Source organism: Oxyura jamaicensis, chromosome 28 (genome assembly GCF_011077185.1).
Source record: "Oxyura jamaicensis isolate SHBP4307 breed ruddy duck chromosome 28, BPBGC_Ojam_1.0, whole genome shotgun sequence".
In the NCBI taxonomy this organism is placed as follows: domain Eukaryota; kingdom Metazoa; phylum Chordata; class Aves; order Anseriformes; family Anatidae; genus Oxyura; species Oxyura jamaicensis.
The window spans coordinates 2,001,310-2,029,212 of record NC_048920.1 but is presented as its reverse complement, the minus strand read 5'-3'; the positions used below and the strand labels follow the sequence as shown (position 1 = coordinate 2,029,212).

General features: G+C 39.2%; 1 protein-coding gene across 12 annotated transcripts in view; it reads left to right on the top strand.

Moving 5' to 3' along the window:
• Positions 1-259: 259 nt before the first annotated feature.
• Positions 260-27,903, top strand: part of MYO9B (myosin IXB) — a 45,793-nt gene continuing 18,149 nt past the window's right edge. For 4 of the 12 annotated variants that reach the window (XM_035347971.1, XM_035347969.1, XM_035347964.1 and 1 more), the window contains exons 1-16: positions 260-321; positions 6,724-6,833; positions 9,964-10,857; positions 19,057-19,151; positions 20,980-21,042; positions 21,173-21,272; positions 21,398-21,498; positions 21,727-21,856; positions 22,323-22,412; positions 22,648-22,764; positions 23,079-23,213; positions 25,120-25,241; positions 25,645-25,786; positions 26,074-26,269; positions 26,852-26,927; positions 27,386-27,475. In XM_035347971.1, coding sequence (XP_035203862.1) covers positions 10,021-10,857; positions 19,057-19,151; positions 20,980-21,042; positions 21,173-21,272; positions 21,398-21,498; positions 21,727-21,856; positions 22,323-22,412; positions 22,648-22,764; positions 23,079-23,213; positions 25,120-25,241; positions 25,645-25,786; positions 26,074-26,269; positions 26,852-26,927; positions 27,386-27,475 — 2,294 coding nt within the window. In that variant the 5' untranslated portion in view covers positions 260-321; positions 6,724-6,833; positions 9,964-10,020. Of the gene's footprint in view, positions 322-1,146; positions 1,302-6,723; positions 6,834-7,770; positions 7,792-9,963; positions 10,858-19,056; positions 19,152-20,979; positions 21,043-21,172; positions 21,273-21,397; positions 21,499-21,726; positions 21,857-22,322; positions 22,413-22,647; positions 22,765-23,078; positions 23,214-25,119; positions 25,242-25,644; positions 25,787-26,073; positions 26,270-26,851; positions 26,928-27,385; positions 27,476-27,891; positions 27,895-27,903 lie in introns of those variants that run through there. The other 8 variants (XM_035347974.1, XM_035347972.1, XM_035347970.1 and 5 more) reach the window with 6 other exon arrangements.

Here is a 27,903-nt window from a genome sequence, read left to right as displayed (position 1 = left end):
TGATAGCGCATTCTGACAGAATCCCAGCCACCATAGGCTCAGAAAGCAGCCAGCTGCCAGCGAACGCCCGCTCCCGAGCTGCGTTGGGAACCGTGAGAGGAACGAGCCGCCTACAGCCCCCCTTTCCCTTCCCGTCCCCTCACACCGCCCGGCTGAGGGGAGGGGACGATGGAGCACGCGCAGTGCGGGCGCGGCGCTGAATGGGCGTCTCCCTGCTCCCCCCGCTCCCCCCCCCCCCCCCCCCCCCCCCCCCCCCCACCCGGAAGCGGCGCCTCAGCGGGGCCTGCGGCGGGCGGCGGCGGCGCTTCGCCGGCGGCTGAGGTAAAGGCGGCGGAGCGCGGGCCCCGCGCCCCGGGTGCCCGCTCGTTTTCCATCTTTTTCTTTCGCTGCTCTACCCGCTGACTGAATTCTGTGCCTAAGGGGACTGCTAGGGGCCGGGAGCTGCCCCTGAGGGGGTCCCTGGGGTGGGGGCGAGCGGCGGGTAGGGGCAGGGTGCTGCTGGGGGTCGCTTTGCGCCTGCTGTGCCGGGGAGCTGGACGTGCCTGAGGCTGGGGAGCCCATCCCAGGCTCCCGGTGCATAGCGGGGACACCTCACTGCCTCCAGGCATGCTGCTGGCCTCCATCTCCAGTGTGCCGGCTTCACTGCCTCTTCTGGTGTCTTAAACACTCGCTAAAAGCAGCCTGAAAGCTTTCCTACCTCAGCACTTTTGGAAAGTGGCCTTCAAACTCTCAGGGTTCTCGTTTTGTTTTGTTCTTGAGCTGCTCTTGACGATACCAAGGCTGCTGCTGTGTTGGGGCTGTGCTTTATCACGCCGACCGTGTTGCCTAACTGGTGTATGCCTCTAGCTGCTTGTGTCTGGGGTGTGCTGGGTCCTCTTGGTAAGGTTGGTTTTGCAATCTCTGGAAAGTCAAACTATTGCAAGCTGGGGATATCTTTTTGTTGCATGATTGCAGACTACATGTGGCACTCCTACTGGCCTAAACATAGGGCTCTTATTGTCCTGCTTCATGGCAATTTTGACCATACCCGATGCAGGTCTGCGTGGTCCTGATGCGAAGTGACTTCCTGAAACTGTTTTTAAACTTTTCTATTACTCTGTAAGCAGTTTGGCAAAATTATTACCCAGCTTTGTTTGCAAGTTTTATTTGTGGGAAGTGACAAGTTCTTTGTATCCAAATGAGCTCGGCATTCCTTGATTTTGCCTTCTGGAAATGAGTGGCTGGAGATGATCTCAGGCTTCTGGCAGATGTAATTAGCCTTTCAAAGATGTCATCAGTATCCTCCCACGTTACTCCTAGAGGTGGGTTGGTATCGGTTTGTCTAGCTAGCTCTTTGCAAATAAGACTTTGTTATGCTTAATTAGAAGATCTCTGATTTCAGGTTTGTTAGCGGGAATACCTGACTGGAGCGCTTGCCCTGAAGTAGCAGTGTGAGGTAACGCTGCGTTCCAGCTCAGTATGTTGCTGTTGTGCCTGTCAAGTTTTAGGAAGTCGTTGGTGTCTTTAGCTCTGAATCTTGTCAGGAACAGATCTGTTTAACGTAGGAAAAGAGGTATGGGTGACTTTTAATGCAGATAAATATATCTTCACTTCAAGATTCACTGTAACTTTTTTTCTGATGAGTTAGTTTTGGTCAGTTTTGTCTCTGAGTTTCAGGAACAATTAGATTCTTTATCTGCCCTACATTTAAAGTCCAGTAACACCCCCCCCCCACTTCTCAGGCTGCTGCTTCTAAGGCCGTTTCCCTTATTAGAAGCGTTAACTCATTACCATCAGACTTGAGAGTTACTGCAGTAATGTGATGGAACTATTTTGTAGAACTGTGAAATATGTGTGGGCTTTTTTGCCTCTTTTTTGTCACCGTGCTTGAATGTTTGCCTCAAAAAGTGGTTTTTATTTTTTTTATTGAAAGTTGTAGGTTGTGCAGTGACAGGGCAGCTGTCTGCAAAAGGATAGTCTAATCAGAGTGGGAGGACTCATAGGTCTGTGTTTTCCTGTGGAACCTAAAACGTTTGTAGGACTGAATAATTCAGGAAGAGTAAACACAACTGATGAAAAATTTAAGTGAGGTTCATTTAGGAAGTAATGCTTTGTACAGACTGAGTTTTCTGACAAATGATGATTCAAACGTTAGACTTCTTGAATAATCCTGTGTGTGAATAACTCTTTGACTCATGTGCGTGTAGCTCAATATTACTTTGGCTAGATAAGGTCTTTCCGTAGCTAGATGGACACGGGGGGAGGTGAGGCAGCCATGAGATAGGATTCTTGTATCTTAGGAATTTACAGAGGCAAAATTCCTGAAAGATGTAATGCTATTAGTTATCTTACCAGTCAAGGAAAATAGTGAAAAAATGATTCAACAAAAAGTCTGTGGTTCAGTACTTTTTTTTGTGTGTGTGTGTGTGAATTTGAAGGCTGAAGGTGTTTATTAACTCACATTTCTAAGAAACAAGACGTGCTTACTCTGCCTATCTTTTCCTTATGACTTTTGGATATTTTTTTTGGTCAATTGTGTTCACATTTTATTGAAACAACACTCTCTGTGTGGTTAAACATGATGTGTATTTTTCAGGTAGACCATGTATGTACCTGTGGATGGTGCCATTTCAAAGAATACTACCACAAGTCTTTTAAAAAAACTGTAATCAATGAGTAGCACTTCAGGGTTTGTGTGTCATGATTAATTTTTTTATTAAAAAAAAAAAAAAAGCATGTGTGTATTTTTTTTTTAAGGAGAAAACTGTCCAAATCTAATATCAAGAAGTCAATCTGGAGATGCTTATAAGGATTTAGTTTTCTAATAGGTGCCTGGTTTAATGGATCATTTGTCTGCTGAAAGGGTTTAGCGGTGCCTTTATTTCAGAAAAAGAAAATTCAGAGGTTTTGTTTCTGGTATATCATGGTTTCTTGATATATCAAGTGACTTGAGTGTGGCTGGTAGAGTTGCTTTTATCTAGGCTTTATTGTGTTGTTTGAATCTGATACTGTGTCACCAAATGCAACTTAATGCAGATCCTAGCAAAACTTCTTCCTTAAAATACCAACAGCATTTAACAAAAAAAGTGTTTTTAAAACTGGTTGACACTTAGGTTTTGTTGCTGATGAATCAGTTCTTCTTTTCCCCCAATTCACACAGACGTTCAACCTAAAGTTTCTTAAGATAATTTATCAGTGCAGTTGCAGCGTTAGACCAGTAAGATTTTTGCTTTGTTGATGTCTGTAACATGAAGGATGAAATGAAGACAACTATGAAAGGTTGTGAGAACAGTCTCAGAGTTCCTTTTGACTTTCATTCTTGGCTGCTAGCACCCTCAGTTGCTTTGCCTCCAGTCCTTCTTTTCTCAACAAGGCCACGTTTTCATTTCCTCTGAATCATACTCAAGAGCACATCTGTAGCTATGACACCGCACTCAGTGTAAGTTAATAACATGCTATAGGCTTTTAAAGTCACTAAGCCTGATAAGATAGCCTTGTCTTGAGGTTAAATTGTGCGTCTGAGCCATTCAGAGGAAGTCTGGCCTGCATCTTAGATGAGTTGAGGGCATAGATTGGGATCAGGTCTCAAGGACCAAAGAGAGGAGAGAGAAGGAAACTGAGAAGGAACTGCTTGCAATGGAGGTAATTTCTTTGACTTTTTCCTGTATTACATTGCATTACTTACGCTGCAGGCCAGTTTCTCCTTTGTTAGGCAGTCTGTTGCATACATGAACTTCTCTGGCAGGGTTGATTGCAAAAAGTAGTAACAAATGTGTTGTAGATTCGCACGCTCCATTCTGAACTATGCCTTTTGGAGTAGAAAACGAGCCTTTACTTGAAGAAAACCAAGGGTCAAGAGTTGTTAAGTTCAACAGAAAAAATGAAATGTTACTAAAGCAGAGAGCAATTTTCAGGTTAATCTACAAATGTCTGGTATATTTGGGAAAAAAATGCTCAGCTAACAGCAACTGTGTGTCCTCATGATGTGAAGTAAGGCAAGGGCTGAGGCCTTTGCCTTACCTATAAAGCACAGCTGGTCCTTGAAATCCTAGGATGTCTCTATAGCCTGTTATCTTGCTGGAAGTTCCTTGCTTTGGAAACTGAGGAAAAGCAATAGCTGAATATTTTTGAAATTGCTCAACGTTTTCAGTTTGATTGGAGGGAGGGGGCTCTTTTTGGGACAGCAACTGGCAAATCTGGTGCTCGAGAATATTAGAGGTACTTGTGATACGTTTCTACTTCTGTGTTGAAAAATACTTGATGAGCAATATGAGGAACTCAGATCTTTCAGACTGAGGAATGCAGCACTGGAAATGTACATGAAAATGTGAAGAACTGGAATATTACAAAGTTGATCCTCAACAATTTTGCCGTAATGGTAGCTTTCCCTTTTTAGCCTCACTATGATTCATTGACTAAACATGTGGCTTCAAATTATGGCCTTATTTAAACTAAACGGATACCGTGCGCTGATTGGGGAAAAGTTCTTTTCTAGAATTTTACAACATTACTAAATAGGCAATGTTGGCTTTAATGCATATTATGAAAATTCATTAGTTTGACGGAGACTTGAAGACATTTAGAAAATATCATTAAAATCACCGTGTAGAATTTGACTCTCTCCATTCCTAGTAATGTTGTTGGGGTGGCGGGGAGGAGTAAAATTACAGATTGATGATAAATCACATAGCTTAGTGTGTTTCTTTCATAAAGTATTAAAGAAGTTACTTGAAATGCTGCCCTATTTGGTGATTTAAGTGGCAAATGTAGTCAATCCTACAGCAACAAACTTAAATAGTGCGGCCTACTTTCAGTTGGATTGTTGTTTGGTAAACCCAGTGGTTCTGTGTGGGGCTTTGTTTTATAAGCAAGTGAAAGTAATAATTAATAGGCAATCTAAAAACAAATATAGCTTTAGACTGTTGTCTTATAGATGTTTTATGTTAGTGCTATTGATGATTTGTAGGTTTGCAAAGATGGGACTGTAGAACCTGAAAAGAGATTTTAGATTGCGTAGACTTGCTCCATTTTTGTAGACCTATTGGAATTACCCTGCTGGGATAGCTGAGTAAAGGCAGCCTGTAACCAGTACCTTGTGTTTAAATTTGTCTTGCACTATTCAAAATTTCCCATTTCTCTTTCATCTTGCTCAAAATAAGTACTGTTAAATTGCATGTGTTACACTGGCATAACAAAACCACTGTTAGAAGGGTGCAAATCATGTATCTCTGTATCTTTCAATATGCTAATCCACTGCAGCTGTTGCCCCACTCTTACCCACAGAAGTAAGACAGTGTAATGGTTTGAATAAAAGATTAGAATCCAAAACTTTGTGTTTCTAACTTCTGTTTTGACTTTCTCTTGCCCAGCTTGCCTAATTCTTCCCCTGTGTTTGCACCTGTATGGTGAAAAATAATGCTTTATTGTTTTGCAGATGCTGACAGCTGTACTTAGTCAAGTTTAATTGCTACGAAGAGGCATACTTGCACTACTAGAGGCTTGTACAAAGTAAAACATTTTAAGGAAAACAGGAAGGAGTCTGAATGTGAAGTCTAAAATTAGTTGATGTTCACCTAATGCCAGCTTCTGCCTCCCACTTATTAAATTCTCTAACACAGCTTTGTTTTTTCCCATATTTTGCAAGGAGCTTCTTTTAAGGAGGAGTATTGAAAGAAATTGAGGTAACTTTGCAGAAATTTCCATCTCTTACAAAAAGAACTCAACAGTAGTTAGGCTGCTGTTTTCCTGAGCTTGCTGTTTTGCATGCTGACCATTATGGTTTCATTATTACCTTACACTCTTGCATTTCTCCTTTTTCTTCCAGTATTCTCTCCACCTGAATTCAGGCTCGTGCTTTCTTGATGGGCCAAATTTCATAGAAGCAATAAGTATTTAGATTGCTTAAACAAAATTCTAGGTAATTACAGATCATAAAATCAGAAGGAGGGATTGTTCAGACTGCTCAGTGTAAATGAGAGGGTGGTGCCTAATTAACTGTAGCACCTGTACAGCACATCTGAAACTGGGGACTGGCTGACTTTCTAAAAGACCTTTAGCAGGCCTCAATGTTACTGCTAGTTAAGTTTCTGCAGCACAGGGTGGCCTTCTGGTGACGTTTATGTCTTATGTTTCACTGACTTTGACTAGCTTTGAATTCTAGCCACAGCCATTTGTTACAGTTTTGTCCTCCAGGCTGGTGAGTGTTCTCCAACTTTAGTTCCCCGTACAACAACTTAAACTGCTATCAGTCCATGGTGTGTGTTTCTTATAGACAAAGCTTCTAGAGTATTTTGCTATAAGGAGGTACTTTCTAGCATTGTTATTGTTGTTATTTACTTCTTTCTTGAATTTTGGGTATATTCTATTTGTGGTATCGGTCATGTACCTTCTGAGTACAAAGGTAGAACGGCCACCTGACTAAATATTCATTTGATGTGCAATTGGGATTTAGAATAACTGTTATGCTTGTGGCATTATGTAGGAATCTCATGTTTAAATTATTACCCACTATGCTTTTCAAGTCTGCCTCAGTTACTGCTTTTCAGGATAGCTCCCATTCCATCCCTCTGGCGTGGATTGCTTAAGTCCATCTGAAGTTGTTTACCTGTGAACTCAGCTGGAATTTGTTCACTTGCTCCTATCCTCTGGAGCTGTATCATTTAATTAGCTTTCTGATTACTTATTGCCTTCTCAATCTCTATATGATGCATTCCTTATCAGTAACTCGCTTTTTCTTTCTTTTAGAACCATGATGAAAATATTTACTTTGATGCCAGGAATCCAAGTTCACTAGAATCTAATCCTCCATTTGCTTGATGATAATCCATCTGCAGTTGAATACTGGGACTCATCAGGTAGCCAAGTTACTATCTGTTCTTCTTACTATCTTTGTATGCTCCTTTACCTTTATGATCTAATTTATTATTCAAAATACTGCTTAGGATCAGGTCAGAGGTGTACCAAAGTCTGTCTCTTCCAGCAGTGTTATTATCAAACAAATTAGATAGCCTAAGAAAAGTCACACGTTAATTGCAAAGCAGCAGTTTTTCCTCAAACCTATGTTTTTAGATATTCTGATTCTTGGGCAGAAGAATTTAAAAGTTTTTTTTTTTTTTTTTTCTTTTTTCCCCCCCCCAGAGCACATTTGGTGCATTTTTTTAGGCATATAAACTGTATGTAACAAAAAGACGATTGATTAAAAGGAAATAATAGTAGCTGGGTGCTGCTCTTCCTTAAGTGGTTTCTAGAATTTCATTTTTTTTCCTTAAAGCCTCATCATCAGTAATAAATGATTCAAAAGAGTGTATCTGTTCTAAGTTACTGTTGGATGAAAGAGCAGTCTCAAAGCTCAATGCTATCCAAAGCAAGCTAGCAGTGCCTGGATTTCATATCTGGTTAAAAAGAGGCAGTGTTATGCTGATTGTCTTTCTGTTTACTGCTGATATGACTGTACATTAAGATCATGTTTCAGCAAATTCTTTCTACTGTAGCTTATCTTCCAAATCATTCTTATAGGGTGATGGTTGGGGAAGCAGAACTCTCTTGCTTGCTTTAACTTCCATCAAGTTGCTTGATGACTGCATAATTCAAAAATCTGTATGTAGCATGAAGATGTTGAGGTTGATGTCTGCGTGTTGCTTTGCCACACCTGAGCAGAGACCGTCATCTATCACGTTGTTACTTGCTGTAAATATCCTGGCTTGGATTTTTCAGTAGTAAAGAGAGGCCATTTGTGTTCTGGTTTCCTTTTTAGAAAGTGTGACGTTGAAGTCTTGAGCAATGTACCAGATAGATCTTGGTAGCTGGCATGAGGTGAGATTCAGAAATGTCTATCAGTGCAGTCAGAGGTTAGCACCTAGGTTCAGCTTTTCTGTGTGGGCAAAAAGTTGGTGCCACACTTCTTAGGGTGCTGTGCTGGTCAAAAGGCTCTCTGAGGGGACTTCCTCTGTCGTAGCAGACTGTGTGTCTGAAACTAGTTGCTGGGGGGAAAGAAAAAAATAAAAAAAGGAAGTCTGCACAAGACTGTTTCCCTTGAACTAGCCAGCCAGCTTGAAAGGAAAATGGTCACTGTTCTTTTTTTTTCTTCTGTCAGTGCTCCAGATTCATCTTCCCTATGAGCAGCAACAGCAGTCTAGGTTCTACTGCATGTTAAAGTGTTTGAGTTTCTGTAGGTTAAGAAAGCTTTAGACTTGTGTAATTCCTTCAAAGATACTTCAGACTTACAATCTACTGGTCAGTGATGATCACAGAAAATGGAGAGGGAACTTAGAGCTCACTGGTCCGTCCTTCTGTATCACCAAGTTCTTGCAGTAAGCCTTCTTAATGAGTGAGGAATTTAACAGGGCGGGAAACCATTCTCTGAGGGATCATATAGCTCGAGCAGAGATGTGTTGTGGTTTGTCTTTCTGTGTCTGGCTTGCTCAGCCTGCCTTTTGATGAGTAGCCACTAAGAATGACCTAGCTTGCACAACAGTGTCTTCTGAAAGCTTACTGTTCAGAATTCCCTTAAAGCACCGTTCTCTACTCTGAGGCTGTTCATGAGGCAGAGCTATGTCATTTGTTTCTCTGAAGTGATTCATTACTTGCAGTGGAAGTGGCAGCTAAATGTTTCCAGCTCTGCTGATTTTAATTTGAAATGATTGCTCTCTGTGGCCTTATGCAAGTTCCTGTTCAGTTCTTTAGTGGCAAAAAGCAACTTCATTGGCCAATAACATTTCTTTGCCACTTTATTTATTTATTTTTTGAATATTCAGTATGTAGCTATATAATTAGAACGCTTTTGTTCTCGAGACAAAAATTTAAATGGTGTTCTGGGTATGAAGTTTTATGGATTGTTTAAAAAAAGGAGTGCTTATTTATCCTTCTATTATATGTATTGGTTTAACAGTTTGTTAATTTATCAATGTAATCAAACCTAGCCCTGGTAATCCACGTGTACCAAATTCCTCAGCTGAGAGAAAAATCACCCAACAGCAAAGGCACAGATTGTTAAAGTCTAGAGGCTTTTAGGTTTGGTAGTAAGGAGGAGGTTGACTTCCTTGAGGCATTTGTTAGGTTGAAGTTAGATTGCTGGCCTCCGGGAGGGGTGACAGGAAGTAAAAGCAAAAGAAATAGATGATTTTTGGAGTCTTATGGATGAGGTTGCTGAAATCTAGTGAGGATAAGGTTGATGTGCTTAGGTATAAAGGCTTGTGAATGAGCTGGATTATTTGGGATCTTGTTAGCTGAACTGAAATGTAGTTGCAATAAGACTGATTTTACTGTGTCACCTAAAATAGGAGATAAAAGGCAAGATCGAACCTTTCTGTACCAAGGATGTGGTTGACTCGAGTGAAATTAGCAGTCTCTTTTCTGGGTAAATTATTCACGCTCAAGAAATTACCATGATGTGCAGGGTTAGAAGGAGATCACAGTAGTATTTGCATTGCTCAGTTTTAGGCATAGTTTCCTAAAGCTTTTTTTCCTAAAGCTGTATTTCACAGCACTTCTGATTTAAGAAACAATCAAACCGTTTCTACCTCAAGTTGCTCGCGCAGCTTTAAGGGAGAGTTTGTGTGGGAGGATGAATAAATGTTTGTGTAGCCATACAGAGAACCAGGTCATCAGGAAAATCATCTAGGTTAAAACTAACCTGTGGAGACAAGGAAGTTTTAATGTAGACATTTATCCCAGTTCAGTTTGCCTTGTGGCCATAAAAAAAAAATGTTTGTGCTGCCGTAATTGGGAGGAGAGGCTGGTACGGGAATAGAAGCAAAAGTGCAAAGAGGATAGATATTGTTATGGTTACCCATTCCATGGAATAGGCTAAACAGACTGAAATAAGCCCTAATGTTCATAAATAGTGTTCTTTAGTTAATAATTTGTCTAGTTAATAACTTATTTTCCAGAAGATGAAATTAATATCTTGCCTTAGTATGTCTTGTACACATTTTGTAACACCTGACTTATTTTTCTTCTTTATTTCCTTTAATTTTATTTTTTTAGACTATGGGCACTGCATCTTGAGCAGGAGTGGAAGACTGAAGCCCATTTTGGGGCAGAATGAGTTTAACAGATGCTGACAGTGCAGTTTGCCAGGCAAAGGCAGCCTATAATCTTCATATTTACCCCCAACTCTCGACAGAAAGTGCTCCATGCTGCAAAGTGACAGCAACCAAGGACACCACGTCTTCAGATGTCATCAAGGATGTGATTAATATCTTAAACTTGGATGTCTCAAAACATTACGTGCTTGTGGAGGTGAAAGAATCCGGTGGTGAAGAATGGGTACTTGATATAAATGATTCCCCTGTTCATAGAGTTTTACTTTGGCCTCGCCGTGCTCAGGATGAGCATCCTCAAAAGGATGGGTACTACTTTCTTTTGCAAGAAAGGAACACTGATGGGACCATCAAATATGCCCAGATGCAACTGCTTTCCAAGGAGACAGATGCTCGACGATTGGTTGAAAGAGGTTTTCTTCCATGGCATCAGGAGGATTTTGATGACTTGTGCAATATTCCCAACTTAACAGAGAAAACACTCCTAGAAAATCTCAAATGCCGCTTTCTAAAACACAAAATTTATACTTACGCAGGAAGTATTTTGATTGCAATTAACCCCTTCAAGTTCTTGCCCATTTATAATCCTAAATATGTCAAGCTGTATGAGAACCATCAGCTTGGGAAGTTGGAGCCTCATATCTTTGCCATTGCTGATGTGGCTTATCACACAATGCTTAAAAAACACATTAATCAGTGCATAGTTATATCAGGTGAAAGTGGCTCTGGAAAAACTCAAAGCACAAACTTCTTAATTCACTGCCTCACAGCACTGAGCCAGAAAGGGTACGCAAGTGGTGTGGAGAGAACTATTCTAGGAGCTGGACCAGTTCTGGAGGTAAATTTATGCTAAAATTGCCTTCTGTCAAAATTGTTTCTTGAAACCTTCAAATGACGGCTGTTGAATGCTACTTTTGAGAGTCACCTACTTGGCTGAGGCTTTAAATATCTCTGGGTCGCACTGATGTTTGTCTGTGTTGCTAGAGTGCTTCTAATTGATTTTCTTTAATTCGTCCTGCTGTGCAGTTGACTTCCTGTTGCTGTTAGTTGACATTTGACTTAACTTTCCACCAGTAAACACTAACATTTTGGGACAGAGGTTATTTGTGTCTTCCATCTTAGTTTTGATGGCAGTTGAATCGAACTGCTCAAGTCGTAAATAAACGTTTCATAGAAAGGTTTTTCCATAGCTTAGCGTAATTGTGCCTTTGTGTGTAAGCATGTCCTGCAGCGTTTTATGGAGTCGCTTTTTGGGGGAGTTATTTCCTTTCTACAAATGTTTGCTTTGAAAAGAGTAACATTGATAGTTGGGGAGAAAGTGAGAGTCACCTTTGACTTTTAATTACTACATCATTTCCAACAGAAACCAAAACTAAACATGAGAAGGGGGGTACAACAACTGTCTTGCATGAGGTAATGGTAGGACAAACTTAATCTGATCTTTTAGGCTTTAGCCTTCTCCTTTTCTTCTCTTGTTTGAAAGAAAAAAACAAAACTCTGAAAGCTCTGAGAAGTCTGAAATGTTATGGTCATCATTAAGAAAATCTTGAACAGCAAGGAGTTTGAACACAACTATTACAATTTTTAGGTTTAAATATTTTCAAATGTAACAATGCTTTCTTAAAAAGTTTTTTTTTTTTAAGGAAAAAAAAAAACCATGAAAATGAAATGGATTTACTTTAAAATATTACATCTATAAATATGGTTTGAAAGCTTTTTGGGAAAGAATGAGGAATATGTCCAAGTTCTTTTTTGCCTTGCTTTCTGCTGCTTGAAAGCAGAAGTAAGATTGTTTGAGGTTTGCTGGCTTCTGGAGTTCAAGTTTGCAGTTCTAAATAGAAAACAGGAAGGGGTCACTGTGGAAAGCACTGTTCGATCAGCTGATCTGTCTGCCTTTGATACAATTAACCGTTTCAGACCCTGGTGTGCAGGACATGCTACAGTTGTCTCAGAGCTGGCAGAGAGGTGAAATCTCGTGTGGCATTTTGTCCCTTGAATGAGAGGTGCGTGTATCACTAGGTTCAAAATTCAAGCTAACAACTCTGCCAGAGTCTCAGGTAAACGTAGCGTATGTTGGGAATTTTCATGCAAAGATGTTTGTGATTTTCTACGGTAAGATTGGTTGTCAGAAGTTCTGTGGGTTCTTCAGCCACCCACTGAACACATTGTCATGCATTTCATAAGAAAACATGCTAGCTAGAAATATAATGACCGATTGAATGTTTAGCTTCAAACTTGCTGGATGGATTCTACCATTGTTGTTGGAGTACATGTTGTCTAAAATGTGAGGTCCTTCTCTGAAATTCTCAAACTTCTCATCCTACATCTTTGAGGGTGTTTGTTAGTTAAAAATTGATTCACCGTAAACTCATCCTTCCAAATATTGCAAAAGGTGAAGGGTCAAAATGCCACAGATGTGGGAACATCTGAATCCTAAAACGCCTTTCAGAATTGAACGTGCATTTTTGTATTACAAGTATTGCTCAATAACTTGAAATTAAGGAGAAAGCAACGTTTCTGAAACCTATAGATGTGAAGTTGACATAAATACAGCGTGCATCAAAAATCTGTAATAGGTTTAGGTCACAGAGATGTAAAATCAAACTGTCCTCATTTGGATGCTGCAGAGCAGATTTGCTGGGCAGTGAAGCTTCCAGTTTTCCCAATTATGGTTGTTCTTGTGCAATTCCATTTAGTAAGAGCAATTCAAGAAAAAAAAAATAAGTCAAATCTTGATGTCAAGGAGGAATGCACCAAAGCTTATTTTGCTTTGTGGAAGCTAAACTGAAAAAACTCTTATGTTCGCTTGGTCACTTTTAAATCCAAGTATGTGACTCATTTGGGTTTTTACTTAACGGAACTGAAGTGGTACAAGGGAATTTTTCTTAAATGGGTGTTTCAGGGGATTTTTCGCCTGAACAATTTTGTAGTGTGCCTGAAATATTTTAGAGTGTTTTATTTTGAGTCCTCATGAAAGGGTATCCACAGATGAATTGTCCTCTTGACTGAAATCCATCTCCGTAACTTTAATGATGTAAAGTTAGGCTGCATTTTGGGTCAGGACTTCCTCTTTTTAGTCGCCTCTAATTTTCCTGACACCTAAAAAAACAAAACAAAACAAAAAAAAACCTGTCTGTTTATAGGTTGACCTTTTGTAAAAGTTCAAGGAGTTAAAGCCAAACTTCCTAGTGTAGGAGAGGTGAGCAACATTAGCTGTAAGGGTTGATTTATAATTTTATCATATACATAAGGAACTTGGAAATGTGTTTCTTACCAAATCCCACTTCTGCGGTGACTGACTATTCTCCATCCAAAGCTGTAGTTAATTGAAGTTAAACTTTGATCAATATTCTAGCCCCTTACTCACAACCTCTAGACTTTTGAAGAATGGAGTTAGAGGTGTGCCATGAAAGGAGACGTGACCTTGAAAGTTGAATGATACTACTTCTTAAACATCTGAGAGATGAAATACAGGAAACCAAGACCAGATAGGTCAAAACTTAAATGTGGTACTGGCAGGATTGCTGTTACATGCCCCAGTAAAAGGAGGGCTGGTCGTGGATTAGTCTCTGCTCCTCAGATGATTCTTGCTGAGCCTTGGCACCAGAGTATGGCCTGTTAAAACACTCCCTAATGAGGATCCAACAAGCAGTGCTAACTTGCACTAGTTTGGGTTATGTTTGGTGCTGTTTGCAGCTTTCTAGACAGGAAGAATGTTGTAGAATCTGTTTGCTTCCATGGGACAATGGTGTTTCAGCACAGCCTGAAGCCGTGTGTCTTGTTCTGTGCTGCTTTTCAGCAGCTTACCTTGTAAAAACAGTTCCTAAGACACAGTTGCCTTAGCTATATAGCAATTGTTCTCTTTAAAAAAAAAAAAAATTGTTTCTCCAGGCTGATATAGATCATCTTTAGTGAAGAGTGGGTTCTTAAAAACTGGCAGGAAAATAAAGCCTAGATACTCCTGACTTTTTCATCCTCCTCTAAATTTAGAGACTAAAGTATAGCTCCTTGACTTGGAGCTGTGCCTTCCAGAACTGTTACATTGTTAGTTTACGGTTGAAGTCCTAGGAAGGAATTTACATTTGGGAACTATTATTTGGGTCAAACTGGGAATAGTGAATCAAACCATTGTTTAGTTTATAGAGTCTCAAGCAAGATGGTTAAACCTTTCCATGCACAGCTATAAAGTTTCCAAGAAATTTATATTTTTCTTTCACTAGGGAAAAAATGTCATAACTCATGTGATACAGAATGCACAGTCTAAGACTCTGAAATTTGATGTTAACTGTACATCTCTAGAATAAGTAGAAGCTTTTATAAACATGATAAATTTTATTAAAATGTAGGGTAGGATTCATTTACCATGATAGCTGTATCTGACCATCCCGCTTGTACAAATACAAAACACACACACACACACAAAACCAAACTTGATTTATTATTATTATTATTATTATTGGTTATCTCAGCTAAAAATCCAACTTAGCTCTGGTACGAGTGAGGTACAGCGTGAGGACAAAGTGACCTGACAGATGTAAGCTGCTGGTGAATGGTGGGAAGTCCGCTTTCCCTTTCTCTGTGCTTTGTTTGCACTGGGTCTAGCACTTATCAGATTCCTCAGGGCAATTAAATGAGTAAAATGGCAGAAAATTAAGCAAGGGGATGAGAGCATGTGGCAAGGGATGTAACAAGAGGGAGCCAGAGCTTCCTCTTTTGGCAGCAAAGCACTTGGCTTGCTGTCTGTTGTCAAATTGTAACCTTCAGTATCTTGGGTTTATTTCAAAAGTTATTTTCTTAGTGCACTGAAAAGTTTGTTTCCCTCTGAAATAGAAGGTGGGAAGAGGTGGGTAGATGGAAACACTGTAGTTGTCCAAACTTCAGCGCGTTATTTTGAAAAGCATTTACTTCCCTTTGGATTTTGTGTCCTTAAAGATTTCTTAATCTCACTGGCCCATTCATTGAAAAGAATTCAGACCTAAATAAAATGGAAAGTCCAAGAGGAAGTATTCATTAAGTGCCTATCTAAAGAGTGCAGTTTTAAATATGAATTAATGAATTGACATTGATTAGTCATGGTGGGGAGATTTTCTAACTCAGCCAGTATATTTAAAAGCTCGTTTAATTTTATTGTAGAAAGTAAATTTTTATGTTTTACCATTCTGTGGAAAACAGAATTAAGCAATTTGCTCTCAGCTCTTTCTTTATCCCAGTCCTGCTGCACATGTGGCTCTGTATGGGACGGGCTTAAGCTTAGTGCTGCCTCAACTCTGGTTTGCGTTTGCATTCTCCATAAAAGTCTGCATATATATTTAGTGGGCGTAGCCAGTTCTATTTAGGCCAAAGTAGTTGTTTTGAGGCTATTTATCTGCATCTGTTTGTTTTAAGAATCATAATCAGAGAAGGAATGGAACTTCCTCGTTACTAGGCTTTTTTTGAGAAATGTGCCGTTGTGTACTTTTCCCTGCTGCACGTGTCTCTTGGGAAAAATCACCTTGTCCTTTCTGCAGTCTTATTGTTAGGATTTTTCACACTTCCCCAGGAGTTCATACAACACAGCGAGTTGCAAAATTACCATGAATGCTGCAACTTCCACCTTGGCCAGTGGATATTTTGCAGCGTTTTTGTGAAGACCACTGCAGAACTGAGTTCGGCTCTGAAGTAGTCATTTCCCCTTCCAGGGCGTGCAATTGGATTCTTCAGCGTCATTTGGTGCCTTAGAACAGTGGTGGTTCTGCCCCGGATTACAGTGGTTTACATAGAAACTCTGATAGCTTTTTCAGATTTTGGCAATTCTTATAAAGGAATTAACTCAGGTTTTTAGTTCTGTCCTGAGGTGGATCATGTGTGTAGTTTGGGGGTTTCCTCTTACAGCAAATGAGAAATTGCCTTTTTTTTCTGAATTTTCTGAATGCTGTTAACTCCTGCAACAACAGTGGCAGCTTTTTCAATAGCAGCCTCCAGTTCACGCCTCTCGTGTTTCAAGGTAAAGGGATGGGTTGGATGACTTCCTGAGTCCCAGAATAGCCCACCCCAGTTCTGATTCCTGCCAGCCTTGGTCTGCTATTTTCAACTCACCCGCTTTTTCTGTAGCTAGTATTTTGCGTTGGAGTGGTTCACTTTTAGTTTTTCATTTTTATCTGTCTCCTCATGGATTCACCAGGGAAAACAGTAAATAGTTTTGGTTATACAAATGATCACTTCTCTTTAGCTGAAATTGTGTCTTTGTCCTTTCACATCTTCTGAATTTGTTTTGTAAAGACATAGGTGGCTTTCTGTGAAGACAAACCAGGGAGATATTTCAGTTGAATTTGAGCTCTCTGTGCAGCACCTGCCTAGAATTATCCATGAAAGATGCTTCCTAAACAGAGCAGTGGCTAGGTAATATGGGAGCTCAATTCTTATCTGTAATCCACTTTCTCTAGGATAGAGCTTAATTCAGTTAAAGATAATGAACTACTAAATACTGAAATACTTAACTTTTTTTTTTTTTTGCAATTTTCTGATTTTAGGCAGTAATGTCAATTCTTCTGTAGCTAACTCAAAGTATATTGACGAACATCATAGCAGCGGCGGGAGTTTAGGTCTAGAATTAAATGTTACAAAAAAAAAAAAAGGAAAAAGCAACCTTCCACCCAAAATGTTAAGAGACTTGGAATGTCCTTTAAGACGTTGTGGATGTTAAAGGCTTTTATGAGAAAACCATTCAGTCCATGAAAACTTTTCTAAAAACTGATAATATTAGATCAGCTGTTAAGAATTCGCTGTATGCTTTGACTAAATACCAGACACATGAGATCATGAGAGCCTTTAGTTTTAAACTGTATTCATTGCTTACATGAGTAGTCACTAAGAAAAGTTTTTCAGGAAGCCAGGGTTATGGGATTTCTTAACTCTATAATGCCAAAATACGCGTTATAAAAAAAAAATAGTTTTCCAAGTGTAGCTGTTCTATGCGTTGGTTTCTGCAGTATCGCTAGTAAACTGATGGTTAACTGGGGGCTTGAGTTAGAAAACTTCTTGAAAAGATGTTCTTACAGGAGGAATTTGCAAGTCCACTACTCTGCAGCTTGGCAAAGCTTTACTGCAAGAGATTTTTTTATAATACAATAAAAGAGAAGCTGGATGATGATCTTTGCTGAGCCAGCATCAGTGGGAGAGGACTTACAGAGCTGAGAATTTGCTGTGCTTATGTTGCTGGACTTCCACTTTTGGTTTGATGTTGTTCATTAACTGTGAGGAGTTGGCTGGGATTTTATAAGTACATTCATATGGTGCTTATTCAATGTGGGCTCTGGAAAAGAAACAGAAAGAAGTATGTAAATTAGTTGTTGGATGGTAGGTACAAAAACACTGGTCAATGCTGCCTTTGATAGATCCGAGTGGGGATGCCGTTTGCAGTGCAGCACGGGTAGCAGGGTCTCTGGAAACCAGGCTGAACTCAGCCTCCATCAGAAATCCTGTCCTCAGAAACCCACCGACTTTCTGAAGTTACAACAGGATCCGTTTTCACCCTGCCCAGGAAGAGCTCCTGAAGCTTATTACTTTAGATCAAGAGTGATGTTTGTCCAAAGAATTGTGGTAGTTCTCCCAGCTGTAAGAAGTGTTTTATTTTGCATGGTTCTGGTAGCCTCTGAACATCATGCAGCTGGCAGTAGAAATCTGCTTGGAAGAGATCTTTGGGAACCTATCTTGGAAGTGTCATGCTGCAATAAAGCTGCAACCTCCTAAGACTTGAGAAAAAAATCAAAAAGAAAGAAAAGGAGGGAAGAGTTTGAACACACAAACGATATAACCTCATGAAAACAGTACTCCCCTTGGCTGTACACCGTAATTGGGTAGTTTTATATGTCAACAGTTTAGTTCTCAGTTGTGTGCAGTGCTCACATGTCCGTCATTCTCCGGATGTGTGTGCGCGGAGGAAGAGTGGCATTTTTGTGAAATCATTCCACAAACGTTCTATATTAGGAGAGACGGATTTCCTAATGGAGGCCTTAATTACTTGGAGCCTGAAGAGGAAATATCTGTGGCAGGACTGCTGGAGATACTCCACGCCGAGTGGTGTATTTTTTTAAGCAATAGCATTTTACATTGAATTTCTTCTCCATATATTGGACTGCACTCTGCATATTAAGGGGATGATAAGTTCCCATTAACCTAAGGACACACGGTTAAGTGTTGATAATGCAATTAAGTGTTGATAACATTAAGGATATTCTCAGTAACTAATCCTAGTGAACATTTAGATGTAATAGGTTGTCTTTATAGTTCCTAAGAAAGGCTCATGCAGAAGAAGTTTTGTGTTATATGTGCTAGCAAGTGTCTGAGGGGCTAAAATATTAAAGATGCGGAGGCACAACTAGAATTCGTGCCAGACCTTCCCCCCCGCCAACTCTTCCTCGACACCTCTTAAGGAAACTGCTCTTCAGCATTGCAGAGGCCAGTGAATAGGATGTGCTTCTGTAAGCCAAAATTTTTTCTGCTTGTCTCTCTCATTTTTTCAATACACAACTCTGGAAATGCATGGGCTAACTTTGTCAGTGGGATCGTATGTTCTGTTCTCACTTAAAGAGCAATTATTTTCATTGTGCAAATTTGACAAGGGAGCAGTACATGAAGGGATAAGACACAGTTTGTGGCTTTTCTATCCAGGAGGCAATATCATGGTAATTGTGCTGCCTTCCTCCCCCCAAATATCCTCTCTAAGTACATAATTGTTAGTGATTGAGGTTGATTTGAGCTCTCGTGCTGTGATTACCCTTCCTGTAATTACCTTAGATCCTTGTAAAAGTATTTAAGTTTGTTATTTGCCTTCCTCATATTCCCAAACGTTATTGCATAGGACAAGTAATAAATGAGTACAGCCCTGTGAGGAACAATGGAGGCTTCCTAAGCTCACTTTTTGGTGTCTGTGTGCTGCCATTTCTGTAACATTTTGAGTATGTATTGCCAGCTAACGGGAGGCTGAACAAAGAACAGGAGTTAGTAATGCCGCCTCATTTAGTTTAATTGAAAATTGCCTCATTTTGCTTTTTTACAGGCATTTGGAAATGCAAAAACAGCACATAACAATAACTCCAGTCGCTTTGGAAAGTTTATTCAAGTCAACTATTTAGAGAACGGTATTGTCCGAGGGTAAGTACGGTCTGAGGTTCTGCTGGAGCTGCTCTGTGTGCTTTTAGGAATCTGTGAAAACTCTGGTGCGTACAAAATCCTGCCTTATTGAGGCTCTTCCCAGTGTAGAATAGCTTGCCACTGTGGAATATGTTTTCAAGACTCTACGACCAAGCTTTGTAGAATAATGAGATGATGCATAATATTCTTACCTCGCTGTGCAATCATAGCAAGTTAAGAATTTGACTGTTTCTGCATCTTTACCTTTGTACTAAATGAAGGCTTTTTCCATAACACCCATTCTCCTCGCCATTTTGTAATTAAAACCAGAAGATCTGAATTTTTCTTGAGAGGAGTTAGAGAGAAGTGAAATAGATTTGAGGAAGCCATTTTCAAAGAAACAGACACCAGTTATAAAGAAAACTTAAAAATACATCGTTTTACTTGACTGACTCGAAATTGTGCGCTTAGGTCTGAAGGACAGACTTGAAATATTCTACAGCTACATTTTTTAACATATGGTGGTCACAGCTAATTCTTAGAGCTGTATTTACATTTTTCACCTTGTAGTAGAGACGATAATATCATATTATTGTAGTCCCTCAGTATTATTAATTGAAGATTATACTTTGCCTTTCCTTATTAGCGGGCACTTCAAGTGAATAATTTGTCCAATTTTTTTTCTGTGGTATTAGAAATGTGTGCAAATACTTGTGTAGATGCTTGTCTAACATCCCACTAATCAGTTCTTTTAGATCCTGCTTTGTAAAATGCAACTTTAAATTTTAAAGGCCTATCTCTGAAAAATGTACAGCAGTAAGGTGCATCTTGACAACATATGCAGCAGTGCTATTCCAGGTGCAATGTCAAAATGCAGGATATTGGTGCAGAATTCTTCCCTGTACCAAACCCGCCCTGCAGCCTGCTAGCTGTTACTGCTTTTTGTGCAGCAGCATAGCTTCCCTTTGGGTCATCTTCATGTTTGCAGTTTACACAATGGCAACAACAGAAATGGCTGGGAATTCTGTACCACGTTTGCTTGGAGTGTTGTTCTGAACAAAATTGCAGATAAGTCACACTAGCTCAGGAGATTGGTACAATTTGGGTACATTTATTTTGTCTTCAGCGTGAGAAAAAGCTGCTCAAACTTTGGCCTCATTATCTTTGTAGCCAATGTCACGGAGTTTAGGTTATTATTTAGGAGTTGACTATGTGAAGTCAGTAAGTTTTCTGTCTTCCTTGCCTCTGCTTTAGGCTGACGTATATAACATCAAATTTGAGAAACAGTCATTCAGAATATTTTGGGGGACTTGTAGTCTTTGCGTTCCTTGTCAGCTGACAGTTAGAGTGGGTAACATTCTTAGCATTCTGCATCTTGTTTCTTCTGATAACTTCTCATCAGCACTTTCTCAGCTCCCACTGCCTTTCTCGAGTTGTCTGCTAGAACTGAGCACTCCAGTTAAGTGCTTCTTGGATATTTCTTGGGACTTTTTCCCTGGGAGTGTAGTGATAGGACGGGGGTAACACTTTTACCAAGAGGGGAGATTTAGATTAGATATAAGGAAGAAATTATTTTACTCTGAGGGTGGTGAGGCACTGGAACAGGCCACCCAGAGAAGCAGTGGATGTCCCCACCCTTGCAGCACCCAAAGCCGGGCTGGATGGGGCTTTGGGTGACCTGGTCTGGTGGGAGTTGTCATGACCATTGCTAAGCTATTTTCTTATGCATGCTAATGCAGATTTAATTATTTGAACTCTCCTGGAAGATGCTTTCTGATGTTTTGTGAAGATTTTTTGTGTGTGTATGTGTGCCCTCATGCTGTTTTCCTTTTTGGGGGGGTCTCTTTAGGGCTGTTGTTGAAAAATACCTGCTCGAAAAATCTCGTCTGGTTTCTCATGAAAAAGGTGAAAGGTAAGAAATTACTACAGTTAGTATGATCATAATTGTTATGAGAATTTAATGTCATTTAAAGTACATAAAATAAAACAATCATTAGCATATTTCATGAAAGAGAACTGTATTTGACTTTTTGTATTTGTAGGAATTATCATGTCTTTTATTATTTGCTACTTGGAGTCAATGAGGAAGAGCGTAAAGAATTTCACCTCAAGCAACCTGAAGATTATTTCTACCTCAACCAGGTAATCTGTGATGGGGATTTACAGATTGTATCGATAATTGTTGTCTCTCTGGTCTTGTGCTAAAGATGAAAAAAAGCAGAACACAGCTACTTTCTTTGCATTTAAGTAAGGGGCTTTCTTCACAGCATAACTTGAAAATTGAAGATGGGGAAGATCTCCGGCATGACTTCGAAAGATTAAAACAAGCGATGGAGATGGTTGGCTTTCTTTCAGCAACAAAAAAACAGTAAGTGAAACTTTTCAGCCTTTGTTACTGACAGCAAGTTCAACTTCATGAATTACAATAAATTATATGCACATTGGGATCGCTTTTAATCCTGTAGAAATCAAGGAGAGCTGAATATTTGTGAGTGCTTATGGACAAATTTTTGAAACAGAATTGGGTCTGTTAGCCTGTTAAAATGAACTTCTAATCATATGAAAAATTCTTATAAATTTAATTTTTCTTCCTTAGGATTTTTTCAGTGCTTTCAGCTATTCTTTATTTGGGCAACGTTACGTACAAGAAGAAAGCTACAGGTCGTGATGAAGGATTGGAAGTGGGACCTCCTGAAGTGCTGGACATTCTTTCTCAGCTTTTGAAAGTAGAGTATTTATTTTTAGCTCTAATGTTTGACGTACCTTTTTGTCATGCTTGGCCTCAGCATTTTTCTTAACTATGTGGCAGCCCAGTATGTTATGTTTATATCTGGTTTATGGTATTTCAACAGCATTCATCTTATGGTACAGCAAATGGATGAATGTGGTGAAATTATTGAGGTTAGGGATGGAATGTAGCCCATAGCATGGAAGTAGAATTTGTTTACTTGCTAATAAGAACTGAGCAGGAATAAATTTACTAGAGATGTGTGCTCTGCCACCATAGGGAAAGATCTGTATGAATCTAAGCTGAGAATTAAAGGAATTGAGAAACTTTTAAAGCCACCGATGAATGATAAATGTAGCAGTTTTCAAAGTGGTTGGACTTCACTGTTGCCATCAGAGTACACATTGTACTGAGTTCTGGGAATTTTAGGGTGGCAATGACTCTTGGTTTTGCTTGTTTTATAGGTCAAACGCGAGATTTTAGTGGAAGTGCTAACAAAAAGAAAAACTGTGACTGCTAATGATAAGCTTATTTTGCCATATAGTCTCAATGAGGTGAGTAAAAAACACTAAGAATTATTTTAAGTAATTGAAACCTAGTTCTTTTTTACTATGAAAAGGCTAATGTGGTACACTTTCATGTTTGGTGAGGAATGTTTGGAATGTTAGAAACTATCGTTAAAGGAAGATTCTGGTTTTGTCTCTGGTAGGATCATAACCTCTGAGTGACACTGGTCTGAAATAGAAATGCTTTTTTTAAAAGAAAATATGAATTTTGCTTCATCTACAGGCAATAACAGCTCGTGATTCAATGGCAAAATCCTTGTACAGTGCTCTGTTTGATTGGATTGTTCTGCGAATTAATCATGCGCTCCTTAATAAGAAGGACATGGAGGAATCTGTTACAGTAAGTTTTGCACAAAAGCAAATCTTCTTGTACAGTTCTATATTTAGAGCTATCAGAGAACACTGTAGATGAAGTGTTCAGATATCTGGGATAAACCTAGATTCTTCTCAAGTCCCTAGTAAATGTGTAATATTTGATTATTTTTGTTTTCACAATAGACAATTGTTAAATATTCAATTTATTGATGTATACTCCAGTTATTTAAAATGCATCAACATGTGATATAGAAGCGTTTGTGATGGTTAGCTGTTGTGGGTTAAGTCACTCGCTGTATGACAGGTTACTTAACTAGATTTTCACATCTTCTTCAATAGTGTTTGTCCATAGGTGTACTGGATATTTTTGGGTTTGAAGACTTTGAAACCAACAGTTTTGAGCAGTTCTGCATAAATTATGCAAACGAGCAGCTTCAGTATTATTTCAATCAGCATATTTTCAAATTGGAACAGGTAAGAAATTAGTTACTGAATCAAAAACTTTAGTGTGAGGGCTCATCTGTTATGCAAACTGTTATGCAAAACGTCATGGCATAATTTTATAATTGGTTGAAAATATTTCCAAAAGTGTTATCTTTTTATTTTTTGTTTTAATATTGCATATTTTGATATGACTTGTATGTTGCAGCTTCGCTGTATTTAGTGTTCTGCATATGCTAGTGACAGCTGGGGTTTTTTTTCAGAGAACTAGCAGTGAGTTTTTGACTGCAGGAAACAATAACAAAAAACCAACAGTCAGGCAACTCCAGATGTAAATCAGATAAACTCTAAACTTTGAGATTGAAAGTCAGTAGGTGTGGTGTATGGTTCAGTTTTTTTGGCTGGTTGCTTGTTTTTTATTAAAAAAAAGTTCTGGTACAGTTTCTCTTATTTTTGTCAGTTGGTAAATATTTAATAACTAGTCTTTGCTGCTACTTCCACCGAACTGCATATAAGGGATACAGCCGTATGTTGATATTGGCAGTAGCTCTGAAATCCTGATGCTACTGGCATATATTGATACACTTGTTTGTAGAAGGTATTGTTGTCTTACAGAGTGCTCTGAGTGCTGCAAGATCTAACAGATTGCATTTCTAGATTGAGGTTTGGCAGCTTTCTTCTCTAGACTTGGACTTTTTACTGGGTTGTGCCAAAACATTATTCTCTGGTTGCTCTGCTGAAAGAATGAAGTCATTCTGTAATATGTGGTATTTTTCAACAATATGTAGATAACTTTAAACAAGCATTTTCAAGGGAAGGAAATTGCCAAGCATACAAACTTTATCTGTAAACATAGTGTTGAGGTCTCTGTTTTGTAACTTATGACAGAAGTGGCTATCCAGACTAACTAGAGTAAATAGTTAACATTGTTTTCTTTTTTCTAATGCCATTTCTCCAAATGAGCTTAATCCTTGAATGACCCATTTCCTGTATCTCTTGCAGCATGAGAGCCCTCCGGAGGGGGGTGGGTAGAGGGGTCTCTATATCTCTTAAAGAAAGGCTTTATTGTTTGTGGAGAGTGGTATTTCAGTTCTGTAATGTGGCATGCACACTGAGCAGTCTGTTATTAGATTTAATTTTTAAAAAATATCTATTATCGACATAGGACAGTAAGAGAGGCGTTCTTTGTCTTTTGTTAAATGTAAAACTTACTTCACTTAACTTTCTGAGTTTTTTAACCTCATTAGCCTATCTTTAACTTCTTTGGTGGTCATTTACAGCAATAAGAAAAGCTGATATTTTGGTTCCATATTTCGATGAGAAGCTTGTTCTGTCAAGCATCTGATGTGTTACCATTTCTGCAGAAGAGCTTCATATTTTCTTGTCAAAGAGAGCTCCAAATTCTCTGAACCTGACCAAAATACATTGCTTCCTTAGTAAAGTTCTGGTGTTGATATTGTACAGGGCTTAACTGCCTGTCTTGAAGCTTCTTCTGATTTGGAAGTGCTGAAAATTCATATTAAATGTAATTTCTCATAATACAGGAGCTATGAAAGAGACATACTGGAGGAATGCAAGTCTGTCTATCTAGGGTTTTAAATGTAGTGGTGTAGATGTCATTTCTGACTCCAAGTTTGTAGACTACTGATTGCTGGAAAGACGTAATAGGGGAGGGAACATTCTTTCACTGTTTGGATTTTTAAATAGTTCTACCCTAAACATCCGCTGTTGAGTGACTTGCTTAGGTAGATCTTTGATGTGACCCAGTATGCCTGCTCTTCTGGTCTTGTTTATAAATTTTCCTAATTTTTGTTTTTGCTGTTTGAGCTAACAAACTGAACTTGCCATAGTTATTTAAGGATGTCTTTTAAGCACTTAGACCACAGTACGTTAAAGTCAGAGTACTGTACTGACGAGGGAATTTTCTTGAGCTACACAGGAGGAATATAAGAGTGAAGGGATCACTTGGCACAATATTGACTATACTGATAATGTGGCCTGCATTCACTTAATCAGCAAGAAGCCCACTGGTCTCTTCTATCTTCTGGATGAAGAAAGCAAGTAAGCAACAAACATCTTCTGGAGTAAAATAATTTTATATATATATATGGAAGGGAAGAAGAAAGGTCTGTGGAAGGGAACAGAAACATAGCATTTCTTTGTTTTTTAAAAAGGGAATTTTGGGGGAAGGAAAGGGTCATCTTATGGCTGGGATCTACATTCATTTGTTTCTAAGAATTCCAATATGGTAGTGATACAAATTGATGCTAAAATTGAACCTTGGCTTAGGAAGATTTGGAAATCTAAGACTCAAACCAGATATGTAAGTAGCAACTAAAATTTAGGAATCTTGACAAATGCTTTCCGCAAGGATCAATAGGTGTTCTTCAGTTTGTCATCTTGCACATCAATAAACATAACTGTATTTGAGAAAAATAGTTGACTTTCTGTTTTGTTTTCCTAGTTTTCCACATGCCACCAACCAAACTCTACTTGCAAAATTCAAACAGCAGCATGAGGAGAACAAGTTTTTTGTTGGAACCCCAGTAATGGAACCTGCTTTTATTATTCGACACTTTGCCGGGAAAGTTAAATACCAGATAAAAGTAGGTGATGGATCTGATGGCCACAACAAAAAAATATTCCTTGCCTTTATGACAGTTTTGTCAGGGTGTAGAAAGTTTGTTGGGAATAGGCTGAATCAGATGTTTCATCAGGTATATTTTGAATACTTTCCCCCACTCAGACTTGAGGATAACACTCACTACGGTGAAAAATATTTAGAATAATTACTCTGAATTATGATAAATATCTTGGGTCAAAACACAGTTCTGGGTGGTGTCTGTGTAACTGCTTTCCTGAGTGCTTGTGGTTCAATCTTCCTGTTCTGCAGGATTTCAGAGAGAAAAACATGGATTATATGAGACCGGATATTGTTGCTTTACTACGAAGCAGTGACAGTGCTTATGTTCGGGAGCTGATAGGAATGGACCCAGTAGCTGTGTTCCGCTGGGCTGTTCTGCGGGCAGTTATTCGAGCAATGGCTGTCTTTGCAGAAGCTGGACGCCAGAGAGCTCAGAAGACTGCAGGTATGATGTGAATCATTCTGGAAATACTTTTTCAAATACTTTCAAATTGATTTGTGCTTGTTGACAGAACGAGCTGACTGCAAAACCTTCCAGGTACAATCTTGGTTTGGTACTAGAGACAAAACTAGTTTGTGAAAATGACTTAACCTGTACACAACAAAGGTTGTCACTTTTTATCTGAGATCATTCAGACTTTGTCTCCAATTAGTGCACCATTGCCAACAGGCTGTGCCAAGTTTGTAGTCCTGTTTGTAAAAGTTTGGGAAGATATTACAGGTTCTAGTGTGCATGGTGGTCTTATCAGTGTTTTTGATCTTCACTGATCTTCTCAGACTTCCGTAAAGTTTCAAATGAGCATTCAGGATGAAATTCTAATTTTGAAAAGCCTTTCTGAGCAGCTGCGGTTTACTTGATAGTAGTAGGGAGTCTGAGAAACAAAGTGGTCTGTCTACCTTGGTAGTAAAGTAATAGAGAAGTCCAAACTGTTGGATAGATACTTAGCTTGTCATAATTGGTGGGTTATTTTTGTTTATTATGCCTCTGTCTTTGTCAATATTCAATCTGTTAATTATTTCATAACAGGAGTGGTGCGCCAAGGACCCCGAGTTCCCCTTGGAGAACTCCAGAGATCAAATACGCCAGTAGAAAAAGTTTACCGGTGAGAAACGCGTACTTAACCTGTAGCAGGGAAAAGACTTGAATTGCTGAGTCACACTTTTATATATGAAATGTCAACTTGATCTGTCTGCAAGGATAGCAGCTCTTATTTCTTCTGTCTTGTTTTGTTTGACCTTTTTAATGGTATCAAAACAATACCCTAGCTTACTTTGTGTAAGACCCAGTACTACCAAACATTGGTGGTGCAGCCTCAGTCCCGTTGACCACAGGATTTTTGAGTTCTGTCTGTATTTTGTGTATGTTGCTTTTAGCGTTGTGCATTCCTCTGCAGCCACTCTGCCATTGAAGAATTCATAGGAGCGCTTATGGTTTTTGCAGGCTTAGACTTAAATTAGGAGGCAGGGCGAGTTCTACAGAAGTGGGCTCCACACATTGTTCTGTATAGGCATATATGCCCTTCTGTTGAATATTTAGGTTTTATACGTGTTCCTTTTGCAGCTGCTCAATGCTTGATTTCTCATTTGATTGTTCTGAGGATTTCGATATAAATGCTTTTGAAGACATCATTTCTTTTTATGAAAACAAGAAGTAAGTAGAAATAGGCCTGGGCTAAAAGGCCAGGGAGGCACATTCCTGGACAGAGTAACCTTCTGAGCATGCTCTGTGTAAAAATGAAGACATGAAGTATAATACACATCAAGTAATGACTTCATACTGCTTCGTAATTACTTCATCCTACGCAGCCTCTGCCACTTGAGGCAGCCAAGAACTAAAGATGCAATTCAGGCTTGGTCACAGTTTAACGTATCTGTTTCCCTGCAGTATCTTAAAACAAAATCTTGGTATTCTAAAAATGTTCAGAGATATCAGGGGAAACAAGCAACCATCTCTGAGACTGTTGTCGCTGCTTCTTTGAGCAGCTCAGAAAGGTGATAGCATCTAACAGTCAAAAGTGACTCTTATGCTTCTGTTGTTTTTGGTTTGTGCCTCTCTGGAGAGTAAAGAAGGTAAGTTCT